Source organism: Lepidochelys kempii, chromosome 9 (assembly GCF_965140285.1).
Source record: "Lepidochelys kempii isolate rLepKem1 chromosome 9, rLepKem1.hap1, whole genome shotgun sequence".
Lineage (NCBI taxonomy): Eukaryota > Metazoa > Chordata > Testudines > Cheloniidae > Lepidochelys > Lepidochelys kempii.
Window position 1 is genome coordinate 89,627,034 of NC_136388.1, and position 17,243 is coordinate 89,644,276.

Sequence of the window (17,243 nt, forward strand, 5' to 3'; positions counted from 1 at the left end):
GCCGTGTCCTGCTGTTGTTTGTGTTGTGGGACTCCCTTAAATCAAACAATCCGCCAGTCATGTTTTCTCTTCGAAGGAAATGTATGCAGCTCAGTAGATGAGCCACTTTGCATTGTAGCCAGGATACTGGGATTAACAAGTTTGTCAGAAGTATCACAGGTTTTTTAATGGAAAACACATTGAGAGGCTGGGGGGAGGGGGTATTGGTGATGCAGGGGAGGTTGTGTGATTTTTACATTTCATCCCAAGTACTTCATCTCTAGACAACACCCTTAACTCTGTGCTGAAGCTTTAGAGCAGTCCTGACTTGATGGAAAGTGCCCCCCACTAAATTGCCAGCACCACTTCCTGCAGCACACTCTGGGTTGTCTTGGAGATCTTGCATATGATTCTTTCCCAGGTCTGTGTCTGCTTAGTTTAGGAGATCAGAGCCTGAGATATTTTAAGTGCAGGTGAAAATACAGAACTATCTTAAGTATCAGGGGGTAGCCGTGTTAGTCTGTATCCACAAAAACAAGGAATCCTGTGGCACCTTAAACACTAACAGATTTATTGGGGCATAAACTTTCGTGAGTAAAAAACCACTTCTTCAGATGCAACTACCTTAGAGTCCAAAATGTACGGTGGATGAAAGCTCTATAAATTCAACATGGATTTTCTCTTAGCCCGTTGCACTTTAAGATAAAGAATTGTTTAGCTGACTTTTTTCAGAAGGCAGTGTCAGGCTAGTAACATTTCCTTGTGTGTTACTAACACTGCAGATTATTAAAACTGAAAATGTAAATATTTAGTTTGCTCTTTGCCTTTTATGGGATGTTTGCTTTTTGCACTGTGAGGGTGGCTGATTAAACTAGACTGGTCTGAACCTTAAAAATGTTTGTTTGGGTTTGTGTGAAACCTCAAATTGATAGAACCGTTGCCCAAAATGAGCAATGAAATATTGTATTTAAAGTATCCAGAACACAATGAAATACTGTATTTAAAGTGTCCAGAACAACCTGTCATGTACTTACTGTGTATTTCATCTTTATAACACAGTTTATATTTGTCTGCTTTTATATACAGCTAACTAAAGCAGTACTCTCAAATGGGAAAAAATTCCAGTTTAAACTAGGAGATACTCAGTTGGTTGAGGGAAGACTGTTTCTGTCAAAGTTATGAAACGGTAGGTGAGCTCTCTGAACTGCAGACTAAAAGTACAGTGAGATCTCTAAGGGCCTCTTCTCAAGGGCCTAACAAACTGGTTGCTTAAGAGGTGGCTTTAGATACAGTTGGAGCAGAATTGCATTCAATGCGCTACAATTTTGGCATATTCTCGTGGGGTCCCAGAGCCCAGGCTGCACCCCGAGCCCAGACATCCGCACTGCAGTTTTATAGCCCCACACTCTGAGCCCTCCGACCCTGAGTCAGCTGACATGGGCCAGCCAGGGGTGTTTTATTGCAGGATAGACATACTCTGAATGGGCCTACCATTGCAGTTAGCATTTTCAAGCCTGCAGCATGTAGTTGGAAACAGAGCTGCCCTATCACTCTAAAATGTCCATTTCCTTTGATTGTTGCTCCCTGATTGATTTCACCTGTGAATTGCTCTGTTGCAGGAGGGCCTCAGCCATTGTATAGCTTTATTGCAAAGGACTTGATACTGCTTTATTGAACTATATCCAGGCCTCCTAGCTTGAGGAGCTGGACTTGGGGTCACAGATGAAAGGGACCAAGGATGCCTCATGCATTCTCTAATTGCTGTGTGTAGTCTATAATAACCCTTGAGTATCACACAATGGGGCCTGATCCTGCAATCAGTCATATTAGCAAGTGGGTGTTATTTAGGCACCTATTTCCATTTATGCAAATGGAATTTATTGCAGAAGGGATGCGTGGCCCTGACTCACTGTATTATCAGTTGCCTGTATCTCTTTTGGAGGTACTGTTCTCTTTCCTATACATATGGGATCCAATTTGATGGCTATCTATAGTAACAACAGTGTAGGCATTGGCTCTTTCATACACAGGGCAACATTAGCCACCTGCCTATTCTCTGGAACCCCAGAAGTTTGCTCCTAGGGCAAATTTGAGACTCTTGAGTTTTCAGGTCTTTTGTCTCCCCACAAGTTGGTGTTTAATCAAGGTATTTGGGCCAGCAAGTCTGACCCCCACTCCAGTTTATCAATGTGCATCACTGCCTTCAACCCACATCTCAACAGTGATGCAGTTTCTGCTACCACCATCTCTCTCCAGGCTCTTGGGATGCTTTGTATTTTATCTTTTTTCAGAGATGACAGTCGCTCATTGCATAAACATAATGTCCCTGAGACATGGCAACTGAGAGGCAGAAGGTACGGGAATTGCAAGATGGTGCTCAGCATGCTGGTCATTGGGTCTGTGCCTGGGGCATGAAGGAATCCTCCTTTCCTCTGTGCTTTCTCTGTCTTTGCCGTTATTACCATGGTTTAGTGTGTCTCAACCATCCAGCACCAGTCAGAGGTAAGTGCAGAAACAAATGGCTTCTGGTCTCCAAATGTAAAAGTAGGGTTTTCCCCAACGCAGCCAGAACTCTTCACTTCTTGCTGTCCTCTCTCCAGGGTTAATTTTGTTTCTACTCTGTGTCCCTTTCTGGTTCTCATGCACTGGTACAACACTGCAATGTTTAGACTGCAACTGGGCGGTGGTTACACTGAAATTGCAATGAGAAACGTTTGACAGTCAGGAAAATCATTTCCTCTGATGTAGTTAAGATTTTACATTTTAAAAATATACTGTCCAATAATTTAAAAGTACCTTGTTAGTGTGTGTGCATGTACACATCTGCCTGCATCCACCCACCCAGCCTTGAGTCCCCAGGGCTATACAGACCCAGGCCTGATCCTGCCAACAGTTACACCCATTAATACCACTGACTAGTCGCACAAAATAGGTCTGTGGGGTCTAATATTAGTCAGTGAGTAGGAGGTAAATTCTTATTTGTGCTCAGTTGGGTGCTCTAAAAATGTACACGGGCTATATGCCTCCATGCTGAGCCTCTTCCTTTCCCTTCATTTGGTAATTCCAGAGCTAGCCAGATTCTAAATAACCCTAAAATCTACTCAGCTAAAAGAGGGGCGGGGGAGCGCTAATGTTGGTCTTACTGCAATGGGTGGCTTATGAGCCCTGATGCTTGTCTCGTCATCACGCAGGTCCCGGTTGACAATAGTGGGCGTTAGACCAGCCAGGCCATAAACAAGCCTTGGCTCTGCCGGGACTTACAGGAGACTTATTGCTGTTGTGCGATGCGGGGAGGGAGGGAGGGAGGGAAACAGCAGCTCTTTTTGGCCTGCTGGCTCTGGGCACCTGGGACAGTAAGTGCCCCCCCGCCCACCCCGGGCCCTGGGCAAGCTGGCCCCTCTCGCTCCAGCCCCCGCGTCTGTGCCTATACAAGGAGCCAGGTTAACTTCTGAAGAGCCGCACCGGACTCCCCAGCCACGCCTTGGCCACCCCGCTTTACGCTTCAGAGCACGTTCGTGCGGGTGCAGCCGGGCTGAGCCTGCAGGTAGTGCGCGTTGGGCAGCAGCAGGTGCCGGCTGCGGCTCCCTCCCGGGCCGCCTTGCTGCCTTCCGCGTGCAGGGGAGCAGCCCGGCCAAGCGCTGCCCCTCCGCCCCGGGCCTGCAGCGTTGTGGGAGCCGGCCGGCCCCTAGCTGGCCCGGCCCGCTGCAGCGGGCGCCGCGTGCGGACCCCGCCCCCCTCGTGCAGCGGGCCCCGCCCCCCTCGTGCAGCGGGCCCCGCCCCCCTCGTGCAGCGGGCCCCGCCCCCCTCGTGCAGCGGGCCCCAGCGCCGGCTCTCCCCGGCTGCCGCAGCCCCCTCGGGGCACCGCTAGGTGGCGCTGTGAGCGGGGCCCGGCCCTTCTCGTGCTCGCGGGGGTCTCGCGGTCTCTTGATGTCACGCCCACGTGACGAGCGTGTAACCAAAAAAAAAAAAAAGAGGTTACAGAGTAACGCGGTGCGGGCGGCGCGTGAGGGGCCCGGCGCGGGGGTCGCGGCCGCACGTGCGGGGTGCGGAGTTTGCGCGCGGGGCCCGCCCCGGGATCCCCGGCCCGGCCCGGCCCGGCTCGGCTCGGCTCGGGCCGCACGTGGGGCCCGGCCCTCCCTCTCCCCGCAGGCCGGGAGCCGGCTCGGGCGGGCGGGCAGGCTGGCCGAGCCGATGGCCGGCGGCTGGATGCTGCTGGGCGGGGACTTCCTGACCCCGCCGCCGCCGCCGCCGCCCCCCCCGGTGCCGCCGCCGGAGCAGCCGCCGCCGCCCCCGGAGCCCGAGGCGGTGCCCGAGCCCGTGCTGGAGCAGTGGCGCCAGTACCAGGAGAGCGACTGGCACTGGGGGCTGCGCCGCCAGTTCATCCTCCGCCACCTGGCCGCTTACCCGGGCGCCGCCATCGACCAGCTGCTCTCGCTCTCCGTGCTCTGGACCAACCACGTCTTCATGGGCTGCAGGTGAGGGGCCGGGCCCAGCGTGGGGGATCCGGCTTCCCCCGGGGGGGGGGAGGGAGGTCTCCTCCCCGGGGATAGGGGGTGGCCTTGGGGCTGCCTGGTTGGGGCGCCGGGGCCGGTTTTTCCCTTCCCGGTAACTTTGTCGCGTTGGCAGAAGCGCGGGGAAGTGACAGGAGGAAGCGCCGAGTCAGTGGATTCCTTCCTTCGCTCCTCTCCAACGTCTCAGACCCGCTTTCCCGTTGTGTTCCTCCCCATCTTCCTGTCCCCCTCCAGATCCCACCTTTCCCCTCAGTGCCTTCCATGCTGCCCCCCCTAGCTTGCTTGGAAACCCCTTCCATAACCTCTCCCTGAAGGCTCCCATTCGCCGGGCTCAAACTGCTCCTCGAACCCCATCTCCGACAATGGAGTTAGACGTACTCCTCTAGATGTCAATGGAAAAGGGGGGGGGGGCATATAATTATTTTATAGCACCCTTCCAAAGTAACTGCCCACTGGAAGTTCTTCTGAGTCCATTGGAAAGAGTTTCTTGCAACATCAGCAATTCTGAGTAGAGCAAACCAAGCTAAGGCATCAAATATGGTAAGAAGGTGACAATGGACGCATTTAGGACACGCTTTAAGGATGCCACCAACACGACTGTTACAGCAAGTGGTAATATGGACACCACCTGGAAAGAGAAAAAGAGGGCGACCTAGAGAAATGTTACACAGAAAAATAAAGGAAGAAGTGAAATCCATCAGCATGACACCCAGCAGCCTGAACAGACCAGCACAAGCCTGAAATTAATGATGGAAACTGGTGGATGCTCTATATACCTGAGGAAGCGGGAGAGTAAAGAAAAATGAAAGGATGAGGCACTCAGACAGAAAGAGCTCTCATCAGCTAAAGCGTCTGTCTTCCTGTGAGCACTGCATGGGTCCAGATCTCCACCTGACAGAACTGATAGCACAGGGTGGCCAAACTGTGGCTCACGAGCCACATGCGGCTCTTTTACCATTAAAGTGCAACTCGCAGAGCCCCCCAGACTCTTCGTCCACCTATCAGACTGGGGCGGTGGAGCACAGGACCTCTGCCTTGCAGCAGGGTGGTGCGGTAGAGGCTTCTGCCCAGCGGGGAGAGGGGTCTTGGGGCTTCAGCAGGAGAGGGGCTGAAGTCCCAAGCTCTGTCAGGTGCCTCCCGCGGGGCTGAAGCCCCGATCCCCATCAGGTGTGCCTCAGCTCTCGAACTTCTGAAGATTGTTGTATGAGGGTCAGAGAGCCAATACGTTTGGCCGCCCTGTCACAGCAGGATGAGGTCTGAAATGGGCGACTTGATAGATAGCGGGGATATAACATACAGCTGAGGGCTGAGGCAACAGCATGGGTTATAGTTAGTTATGCAGTTACTCTCTTTGGGCAGACTTGATAGTTCCTTGGTAGGTTATGTAATTAGTGTAAACACATTCATTTTCTGTAAGTGATGCTGTAGAACTGCATTTTTAGGAGTGACTTTGAATGAGTGTGGAGCCCTCAGGAATAGATTTTGGAAGGGGCAAAGTCATAAGCACAGAAGAAGGCATGGAGAAATTGGTGAAAGTATCATCAAGCTGAGCATCATATGCAGAGCAGAAAGTATGTGGGGAAATGCAAAAGGAAATCACAGCAGAAAAGTAGGTGGGGCCTGCATAATAAAGGACATTGAAAGCAAGGAAGATAATTGAAATAGACCATAATAGGGAGGGAATACCAGTTGATTCTGAAGTCTGAATATTCCACTCTTGACCATTACTCTATAGATGCTTTCTTCTTTAGTTATTCCTTTTGGTGCATCCCACTTTCCAAGCCCTAGCCTAATGCTGCATATTTGAGATGTAAATGCTAAGAGCAAACTGAACATTTCCTTGATGTTTTTTTATTGAATACTAAACAGAATCAGTTTTTAACACATCACCTCCCAAAATGTAGGAACTCCGTGCAGGACAGTGTTTCTCAGCCTTTTTGACACCAAGTACTGCTTGCTGCCTTCCTAATCTGTATCAGGTCAATCTCAGGGACTGGCACTGGTCCATGGAGGGATGGTTGATGGTTGAGAAACATTAGTATAGGGAGAACCTGAAATTGACCTGAAAACAAAAGTGAAACTGGTCAATTTCCATTATTCAAGATGAGAAAAATGCAAAAAGTAACTGTATAAATAGTGAAAAGTAAGTTATATTTTTAAACTTTGTGGTCTTCTTAATTTTAGGGTTTTTTTTAGAAAAGATAGTTGTATGAATAATTTTGTCTTTATGTATTTAGCATTACTTAAAGCATAAAGCACCTGTTATAAAGCACCTTAAAACTGAATTTTCTGGCTATGTTAAAACACACTTCAATAATGGAAGAGCTATCTAGTTACTATCCCTAGACATGGCAATCATTAACTTGTGGAAACCACAATATAGTAACTAGGATACTGTTTTAGATTTCCACATCCCTGCTAGTCAGAATGAAAGTCCCGGATGACTGGAAAAAGGCTAATGTAGTGCCAATCTTTAAAAAAGGGAAGAAGGAGGATCTTGGGAACTACAGGCCAGTCAGCTTCACCTCAGTCCCTGGAAAAATCATGGAGCAGGTCCTCAAAGAATCAATCCTGAAGCACTTGCATGAGAGGAAAGTGATCAGGAACAGCCAGCATGGATTCACCAAGGGAAGGTCATGCCTGACTAATCTAATCGCCTTTTATGATGAGATTACTGGTTCTGCGGATGAAGGGAAAGCAGTGGATGTATTGTTTCTTGACTTTAGCAATGCTTTTGACACGGTCTCCCACAGTATTCTTGTCAGCAAGTTAAGGAAGTATGGGCTGGGTTAATGCACTATAAGGTGGGTAGAAAGCTGGCTAGATTGTCGGGCTCAACGGGTAGTGATCAATGGCTCCATGTCTAGTTGGCAGCCGGTATCGAGTGGAGTACCCCAAGGGTCGGTCCTGGGGCCGGTTTTGTTCAATATCTTCATAAATGATCTGGAGGATGGTGTGGATTGCACTCTCAGCAAATTTGCGGATGATACTAAACTGGGAGGAGTGGTAGATACGCTGGAGGGGAGGGATAGGATACAGAAGGACCTAGACAAATTGGAGGATTGGGCCAAAAGAAATCTGATGAGGTTCAATAAGGATAAGTGCAGGGTCCTGCACTTAGGACGGAAGAACCCAATGCTACAGACTAGGGACCGAATGGCTAGGCAGCAGTTCTGCGGAAAAGGACCTAGGGATGACAGTGGACGAGAAGCTGGATATGAGTCAGCAGTGTGCCCTTGTTGCCAAGAAGGCCAATGGCATTTTGGGATGTATAAGTAGGGGCATAGCGAGCAGATGGAGGGACGTGATCGTTCCCCTCTATTCGACATTGGTGAGGCCTCATCTGGAGTACTGTGTCCAGTTTTGGGCCCCACACTTCAAGAAGGATGTGGATAAATTGGAGAGAGTCCAGCGAAGGGCAACAAAAATGATTAGGGGACTGGAACACATGAGTTATGAGGAGAGGCTGAGGGAGCTGGGATTGTTTAGCCTGCAGAAGAGAAGAATGAGGGGGGATTTGATAGCTGCTTTCAACTACCTGAAAGGGGGTTCCAAAGAGGATGGATCTAGACTGTTCTCAATGGTAGCAGATGACAGAACGAGGAGTAATGGTCTCAAGTTGCAGTGGGGGAGGTTTAGATTGGATATTAGGAAAAACTTTTTCACTAAGAGGGTGGTGAAACACTGGAATGCGTTACCTAGGGAGGTGGTTGAATCTCCTTCCTTAGAGGTTTTTAAGGTCAGGCTTGATAAAGCCCTGGCTGGGATGATTTAACTGGGAATTGGTCCTGCTTCGAGCAGGGGGTTGGACTAGATGACCTTCTGGGGTCCCTTCCAACCCTGATATTCTATGATTCTATGATTCTATGAAAGGGCTGCTTTTCCTGTGCACTTTGACTGAAATTTCAAAAGTTAATGATTTTTGGGAGTGAGGAAAGGATAAAGAAATTAAAGAAAAATAAGTACTTGCTGATGACTTAAAAGTATAGTGACTAACTTCAGTGAGGTAGGTAATACTTAAGGAAAGCTCTGAAACATTAACAAGTAATTTAGACTTAAAATTTAAGATTTGATAGTCTTCTTATGAAGCCTGTCTTTAGTAGACGCTTCTCATCATTTGTCTGAATTTCTGTTAACTGTCTTAGTTTGGATCTAAACATCCCCCTGCAGTGTTCACAATCCAAACGTTTCATCATTGTGCTAGTGTGAGAGCGCCAGAAAGTGAAACTGGTTACGGTTTTTATCATTTAATCCATATGCAAATAACATGAATGGCATATTGTGTTTTAATATTTAACACTTAGACTGTAAGCTCTTTGGGCAGAGACTTTTTGTTGTATGTTTGTACAGCACCTAACATAAATGGGGTCCTGATCCTTGACCGGGGACCCTACCACAGCACAAATAATCATATCCTCATGTGGTGTTGACAGAAGATATAAGGAAGCACTTAATAGTGTTTTAAAAAACCTATGGTATTTAATCTGATGATGTCCCATTAACCCATTTTCAACCATGGTTGCATGTTCACCATCTCTTTAAAAACTGCTAGGCCTAAAAATCAAGACCCACAGTTGCTTATGGAGCTAGGGTACCAGTTACCTTTATTAATGAGATGTATGCAGACTGACTCCTGCACTTGTATGGAACCCTGCTGTGCACAGGTGCAGGGTGCTGCCTGCCTGCATCTCGATGCAGGGCATTATCTGTCATGTGACTCGTGCCAAGGAAGACCCAGTTACTAAGGAATTACTTGTGGATTATTATTTCTTCGGCATTTTTACTGCCAGCTTACAAAGCGGAGTAGGCATATTTAAATCAGTTACATAAGACTAAAATGTCCCCTGTCTGCACTGGAGATTTCTTTATTCATTTCTTCTACCCTGGCCCGACACATGAATTAGGAAGGCTGTCAGATCTTGAATAATGATGTTACTGAACTCTCTAAATGTGTAAGTGGTGCTGCACAGAACCCACCAAAAAATAGGGTTACTTTCCCTGAAGAATTTACAAACTCGCAGTTGATGCACAAGGGAATAGTTCAGATATGAGATGGTGCAGGTGCTGTCAGTCAAGAGATTTGTGCAGGAAGACTTCCCCAAAGATACCGTGAGGTGCAAAATTAACATGCCCTACAGTGATGGAAAGGACAGAGGAGGAGAATGACATGTGACTCTTATGAAATATAGCTGAATTTATGTGTTCTGAAAAAAACTTCTAATCTGAAATGGTTTTTGCTTTCCAGGCAAAGTGGAGGGGAAGTTTGCTGTTTAAATTATATTAACTAATAATTTGTTCAAGCCCTGGTTGTTAATCTTTCCCAGACACCTGCTAATGGGAGGATCGATCCATTAGCCAGAAGTAGTTCTTGTACCCTTTTCGTTGGGTGCCATCTTTCATATCATCCTCTAGCTGAAAGGGGATAAAGTTTAAGTTCCAACCCTCCCTTTGGTTGAGGGTAGAGAGAAAGGGCTTCCATTTTTCCACCTCGTGGCTGTTGGTGTGGGGGATGGCATCCACTACTCTGTGTCTCCCTCTGCTGCCATTTTTGCGTCCCTCTCTTCCATGAATAACTGTAGTGCCTGCCATTGTTGAAGCTGCTTCCAGTTTTCTCAAGCAGCAGCATGAAATCAACCTGTTTCTTGGCAGTTTTAATTGCTGCTCACAGGGTTCTGAATAGTAGCTGCTTGGAAGAGTGATGAGCTGCGGTGTCTCTGCAGACTCAGGAAGAAGTTACTGCCTCAGTTTACATTCAGAGAGCTTGCTCGTGATATTTGTTACCTTATATTTAAACGCAAGCTTAAATTCTGGTTAGGTCTCCATCATTGCAAGGAAAGCTTCTCACATACCACCAGTGAGTAGACTTTCCATACACATGTAGCACCAGTATTGAAAAGCTAATCAAAGGCCATTTGCTTAAAAAAAAACAACGTATCTCTAGCTTTTGTGCTCAGAACCTAATGATGACCTTAGTTTTTGTCTGCCTTGGTAGACATAAGATGCTGACCTGATCCTCTGCTTAATTTAAATACGAGCCCTGTGGTAGAACACTGTATCCTTTCTGTACTGTGGGGGAAAATCTACAGCACATGGCTTTATGCAGTGTTTTCAGACCATCCTTTGTTAGAGATTTTTCCGTTCAGCTTTTGCCATCTAATACACTGAAAAGATTTAGTAAATTACAGGAGCTGGAATTCTGTAACACTGATGAATTCTGCTAGATTAGAACTGCAAATGATCTTGGCAGTTCTAATGCCACATTCTTTTGCAGCAGGAACCAGACTTCAAGTAATGCAGGACTCCTTAGGAAATAACACTATCATACTGTCACTTTTGTGGCGGTGGGATTTAAAATGTTGTCGGGACATCAATGCTAATTTAAAAATAAAACTGCTGTTTAAAGTAGTAGTTGTTAGTAAAAAGCAGATGAGTTCCTACAGTAAAAACTGAAGCGTTCCTTGGCTGCTGTCTGACATCAGTGATGGCAAATGTCTGGTGACATGTCACAGATTGTCACTAAGCTTTTTGTCTAGGCTATTGGCAATGAGTCACTGTTTCAATACTGTTCTGACTCCACTGAATTAAAACCCAATAAGTTTTCCTGTTTTCCTTGTTGCTGTATTAAGTGATACATTTCAATAGCAAGTACTTTAAAGGGAGCTTCAGTTTACTCATTCAAAACTCCATTAATGACTTGCGATGAATGATTGGTAGAATATTTGATGCTAAGATATGTGAATTTGTTCAGAATCTGTATGAAAAGTAGTGACTTGTTGCCTTATTATAGATTTCTTCTCTAGGGCCCAAGTCTGCAAGAAGAGCCATACAGACAGTCTCCCGACTTCTTTGGGTTCCACACAGCCACATAAATCTGCTTGCATGGAATTGATGACAGGTTCAGCATAAACTTTCACCACCATTTATTAGAGCCTTATCCAACGCCAGTAAAGTCATTGGAAAGACACCCGTTGACTTTAATGGGTATTGGGTCAGGCCGGATTTGACTTGAGTTTTACTTGTAATGTCACAGGCAGCTTTCTAGTCCTAATTTAACTTAATTAGGAAGTATCCACAAGCTATGCTATATTGTACAAATATATTTCCCACAGGCATATTTTTCCTTGTGTGAGGTGGTAAGGTCTTGCTGTCTGCATGGTTGCAAATACTGAAATCTTGGTTGTAAAGACACCAGGGGTTTGGTACTGGAAGTGGAAGTGGTCTGGTAAAAACCTGGCAGCATGGAGCTTTAGTGTAGCAGGTTCTAATGCTATCTGTCCTCGAATTCCACACAGGTATGGCTCGCAAGTTATGGAGAAAGTCCTTAAGATGGCTGAAGGTATCGATATTGGGGAGATGCCATCATTCGAGCTGGTACCTCGTTCTAAGCCACCAAAAAGACCCTGCTCTCCACCTTGCTCTCCCTATGCCAGTGAGTATATTTGCCTGCATATCAAAGGGGACATCATTCTCCGTTGCTGCTTCAGTTATGATTTTCGGATCACGGGAACTGCAACTGCAAAACAGACCAACGTCTGCCTCTGACTGTAGCCAATAGTGGATGCTTCAGCGGGGAAATGGCAGCAGGCCAAATAAGCAGTGGACAACTTAGTGCACAGAGTTACATCACAAGCAGGCTGGATTTCTGCTTCACCGCAGCTGGTGGCTGGCTTATGGTAGAAGTAATCAGAGTTGTGGCATTTGGGAACTTGCAAAAGTTTAAAAGCCTACGGTCATCTGATTTAGATGTCAGGGTTTTTTTTCACTGATCTCAAATGAACTGGGTTATGATAAATATGCTGCAACAGAGGTGTCTAGATGTACATGGCAGCCTGACCCATATTAGCATTGGATCAGATTGTTCTTTCCAAGTGCTTGAGATGGCCTTTTGCTTCACTGGTGAAGTCACATGCCTGGCATTTGGGGCATGGGAGTTAAATCTTTTACTGTCGTTTGAACAGAATACTACTGGTGTGGAGAAAGGGTGTCCTTATACTTACTGTATTTATGCATCAGATATTTAATTCTTCAGATTGTCTTCACAGTATTTGTTTATGTAAAATTTGTGTCTTGTTTCTAATCCAGACACATTCAAATTAGAAACGAGGCACAAACTTTTAAAGTGAGGGTGAAGTGGTGGATTCTCCCTCTCGAAGTTTTCAGATCAAGACTTTTTGGAGGATATGTTCAATATCAATTATAGAGCATTTTTCACCAGATCTTTACAAAGGAGGTCAGTACCATTGTCCCCATTTTGCAGACAGGGAAACTGAAGCACAGAGAGGTGAAGTGACTTACCGCAGTCAGACAGACCTGGGGATGGCACCCAGGTCTTCTGTGTCCCAGTCCAGTGCTCTATCCACTAGGAAACACTGCCTCCCCCAATTTAGTCTCACAAGGGTGTCGGGGCAACAAAATGGCAGATGAAATTCAATGTCGATAAATGCAAAGTAATGCACACTGGAAAACATAATCCCAATTATACATATAATATGATGGGGTCTAAATTAGCTGTTACCACTCAAGAAAGAGATCTTGGAGTCATTGTAGACAGTTCTCTGAAAACATCCACTCGGTGTGCAGCGGCAGTCAAAAAGCTAATCGAATGTTGGGAATCATTAAGAAAGGGATAGATAATAAAATATAAAATATCATAGTGCCTCTTTATAAATCCATGGTATGCCCACATATTGAATATTGTGTGCAGATATGGTCACCCCATCTCAAAAAACATATATTAGAATTGGAAAAGGTTCAGGAAAGGGCAACAAAAATTATTAGGGGCATGGAGCGGCTTCCGTGTGAGGAGAGATTAATAAGACTGGGACTTTTCAGCTTGGAAAAGAGATGACTAAGGGGAGATATGATAGAGGTCAATAAAATCATGACTGGTGTGGAGAAAGTAAATAAGGAAGTGTTATTTACTCCTTCTCGTAACACAAGAACTAGGGGTCATCAAATGAGATTAATAGGCAGCAGATTTAAAACAAACAAAAGGAAGTATTTCTTCACACAAGGCACAGTAAGTCTGTGGAACTCTGCCAGAGGATGTTGTGAAGGCCAAGACTATAACATGATTCAAAAAAGATAAATTAATGGAGGATAGGTCCATCAATGGCTATTAGCCAGGATTGGCAGGGATGGTGTCGCTAGCCTCTGTTTGCCAGCAGCTGGGAATGGGTGACGGAATTAATCACTTGATGATTAGATTACCTGTTCTGTTCATTCCCTCTGAAGCACCTGGCATTGGCCACTGTCGGAAGAGAGGATACTGGACTAGATGGACCTTTGGTCTGGCCCAGTATCGCCGTTCTTATGTAAGTTACTGTGCTCACTATAGGAGTAACTGGAATTGTTTAACCAGTGTTATATAGGAGATCAGACTAAATGATCTGATGGTCTTAAAATCTATGAACCTGAGTAGTACAAAAACCACTTTTTCACAAAGCAGTAGGTGAAGTGGAAATAATTCTGCAATATCTTGCCTAGGAATGAAAATTTCACTTACCTATTGCATACATCTTCATACAGAAAATCTTGGTATCTGTGATGTGGGGTGTGGGAATTCTGTACTCAAAAACTTACTAGTTACTGCTGGTGATCATACTGTACATATTCCCTCCATGTTGTAGAACTTATTTTTTTAATGCTGTAAATTTCACTCATTCCGTAGATCCAGAGCCTCCCAAAAAAGTCCTCCCCAGGTTCCGCGTGAGACCTCGTTTTGAGCCTGTACACTTTGTAGCCAGTAGTGAAAAAGATGAAAGAAAAGAAGAGCCTTCAGACAACCAAACACAGGAATCAAACAAGGATGCAAACACAAACAGCACTGCCCAAACAGTCGAAAACTATGTGGATTTTGTTTTTAACAGTTTCAATACCCAAGAAGCAGATCCCCAGTTCTCCAACTCGGTGGGTTTTGGTTATGCAAGTAGCCAGACAGCAGCCACCTGTGTGGTTTTGAACAGCATGGACACTACCCAGAGTGGTGCTCCACAACTTTCCACTTCCTCTTCAGTTCTCCAGTCTTCATCAGATGCTTTCCCCCAGTCAGTTATGACAGCAAAGCAGTATTTTATTGACAGACTCTCAGCAGCAATCTGGAAGAATCTTGCTAACCCAGATGCTAACACTGGGACTGATAAAATTAACTATACATATTTGTTGACTCGATCAATTCAGGCATGTAAGACAAATCCTGAATATATTTATGCTCCTCTAAAAGAAATTGCCCCTGCCGACCTCCCAAAAAATAAGAAGCTTCCAACAGATGGCTTTGCTTGTGAAGTGAGATGCCAAAATGTCTACTTAACCACTGGTTATGCTGGCAGCAAAAATGGATCCAGGGATCGAGCCACAGAATTAGCAGTCAGGCTGTTGCAAAAGTCTGTGGAAGTTAAAGTTGCTCAGCGGAAGTTCAAACATACCTATCGAGAGGACTTAATAGTGTGTGAGTCTGGCACATGCCCGCAGGAATTGCCTCCTGCTCTTAAACAGCTTGATGACTTTCTAGCTGCCAACAAAGATTTTTCATCTGGGCAATCTGGTTCTGATCCCTTGCAAGGTTCTAGTAGTTCAACCAAACACTGGACTAATTTTGTCCTCACAGAAAATGCTAGCGATGCTATAGGGATACTTAACAACTCGGCTTCATTTAACAAAATGTCAGTTGAATACAAATATGACTTAATGTCAAACCGCTCATGGCGCTGTAGGGTCTATTTACAGGACCACTGCTTAGCCGAGGGATACGGCAGTAAGAAAACTAGCAAACATGCAGCTGCAGATGAGGCTTTGAAAATTCTTCAGAAGATGCAGTCCAATGTGACACCCATCAAAACAACCCAGGTTCAGAAAGTGGGCTGTTCATCCCGGAGTTCTGGCAAAAAGAAAGACCTGAAGGATCTTGTTATCTATGAGAACTCTGAGAATCCTGTGTGCACGCTGAATGACACTGCTCAGTTCAACAAGATGACAGTGGAGTATGTCTTCGAAAGGATGACGGGCATGCGGTGGAAATGCAAGGTGATGCTAGAAAATGAGTTCATTGCTGAAGCAGTTGGGATTAAGAAATCTGTGAAGCATGAGGCGGCGGAGGAAGCTGTGAAAATCCTCAAAAAGACACAGCCGACTGTCGTCAATAACCTGAAGAAGGGCACCATCGAAGACGTCATCTCAAGAAATGAGATTCGGGGCCGCTCAGCAGAAGAGGCTTTCAAACAGAAGATTAAAGAAGACAACATAGGAAATCAGATTTTAAGAAAAATGGGCTGGACAGGTGGTGGGTTAGGGAAAGATGGCGAAGGGATACGAGAGCCTATTGCAGTGAAGGAGCAATTTAAAAGGGAAGGACTCGGGCTTGATGTGGAAAGGGTGAACAAAATTGCTAAAAGAGATATTGAGCAGATCATTCGAAATTATGCACGCTCAGATAGTCATGTTGACTTGACTTTTTCTACAGAACTTACCAATGATGAGCGGAAGCAGATACATCAAATTGCCCAAAAATATGGTCTTAAAAGTAAATCCCATGGGCAGGGCCATGATAGATTTTTGGTGGTAAGCAGAAAGAGACGCAAGGAAGACTTATTAGACCAACTGAAGCAAGAAGGCCATGTTGGGCATTATGAACTTATTATGCCTCAAGCTAATTGAGCTTCATGGTGTCCAATTTCATTGGTGAATGCATAAGGAGATGGAGTTTCCTAGATCCCTAATTAAAGAAACAGATGCTGCATTTTCTTGTTGTGGGATATATTAATATTATGTTTTACTTTGCTCATTTAATTTCCAAAACTTTATTAGAAAAAGAACTTACAAAGTTCTGTCCAATTGTATTAGCACAACCCAGCAGCCAATAGTGCAGTTACTGTATGTGTCTTTGATATTACTTGTTCCTTCCCATTTTAATAGTTTTGTAATAGCAAAAACACATGTCCAACCACAAAAAAATTGACACTGTTTAAAATGATAGTTCCCTTATTCTTTTTGCCCCAGGAAAGAAATTTTGCCTTTTAAAAACAGGGGAAATGCAGTTCAGAGGAAAAAATATGTAAAGTTGGTATTAACTACAATAAAAATAGTGTTTTATTTCCAGAAAAAACAGGATTTGCCACATTTTGTATGTATCTTAAATTTTGTGTGAAACCTCAATTCTAGAAGAGTTAGCAAAGTAAAATGTCTCTACCTTGTGTGTGTGTGTTTATGTGGGGAAAAGTCTTTAACCAGCTTAATGATACAACTTTCTTTATAACTAGTGTTCCAGTTTATTCATAAATTTTTTGCCATACTGAGAATTAATGAATGCACCCTAATCAACTTTGTACTAAACTGAGTTAATGCCGGAAGGATTTTTACCTAAAAGTACTGCTTGATATGTGCAAATGCCATGGTGGCATGTAAAAACCTATTTTTACTTTGACTCTGAGCTCTTAACCCTGAGCAAAATCAAATTGTGCTTCATTATTTCTATCCTCTACGTTAATGTATCTGTATGTCAAGGAGAGATTCACATGTAAAAGTCTTGTGCTGCTCCAATACGTGGTTTGAGTGTGGAGTGTCTCCAGGACTGGCCCATCTGGGCTAGAAGAGCCCTCTGCCTGAAGAACAAATAAGTTGGCTTCTGCAAGTCACCATTTTGGGGATGTGTCCTTCCACCATTGCTGAACTTTTGGGAACCTTCCAAAAGCCAGTCCCTGAGCCATGCCTTTTAAAACAGATTAAAACTCAACCTCTGGGTGAAGCAAATATAAATTC

General features: G+C 45.1%; 1 protein-coding gene across 2 annotated transcripts; it reads left to right on the forward strand.

The window, feature by feature from the left end:
• Positions 1–3,950: 3,950 nt before the first annotated feature.
• On the forward strand, positions 3,951–16,908 carry NKRF (NFKB repressing factor). 2 transcript variants are annotated; one of them, XM_073361338.1, is made up of 4 exons: positions 4,370–4,454; positions 11,291–11,385; positions 11,783–11,919; positions 14,161–16,908. In XM_073361338.1, exons 3-4 carry the CDS (start codon positions 11,799–11,801, stop codon positions 16,140–16,142), a joined length of 2,103 nt encoding a protein of 700 aa, XP_073217439.1. In that variant the 5' UTR covers positions 4,370–4,454; positions 11,291–11,385; positions 11,783–11,798; the 3' UTR covers positions 16,143–16,908. The 2 variants fall into 2 exon arrangements, with proteins under 2 accessions (XP_073217437.1, XP_073217439.1); XM_073361336.2 differs by lacking the exon at positions 11,291–11,385 and having other exon boundaries at positions 3,951–4,454.
• The last annotated feature ends 335 nt before the right edge of the window (positions 16,909–17,243 follow it).

What these genes read in the sequence shown, in the direction of transcription:
- NKRF (XM_073361336.2), top strand. Translation starts at nt 4,171, where the DNA reads ATGGCCGGCGGCTGGATGCTGCTGGGCGGGGACTTCCTGACCCCGCCG. An exon ending in CACGTCTTCATGGGCTGCAG is followed by an intron (nt 4,455 to 11,782) that starts GTGAGGGGCCGG and finishes AATTCCACACAG; the next exon opens with GTATGGCTCGCAAGTTATGG. An exon ending in ACCTTGCTCTCCCTATGCCA is followed by an intron (nt 11,920 to 14,160) that starts GTGAGTATATTT and finishes CTCATTCCGTAG; the next exon opens with ATCCAGAGCCTCCCAAAAAA.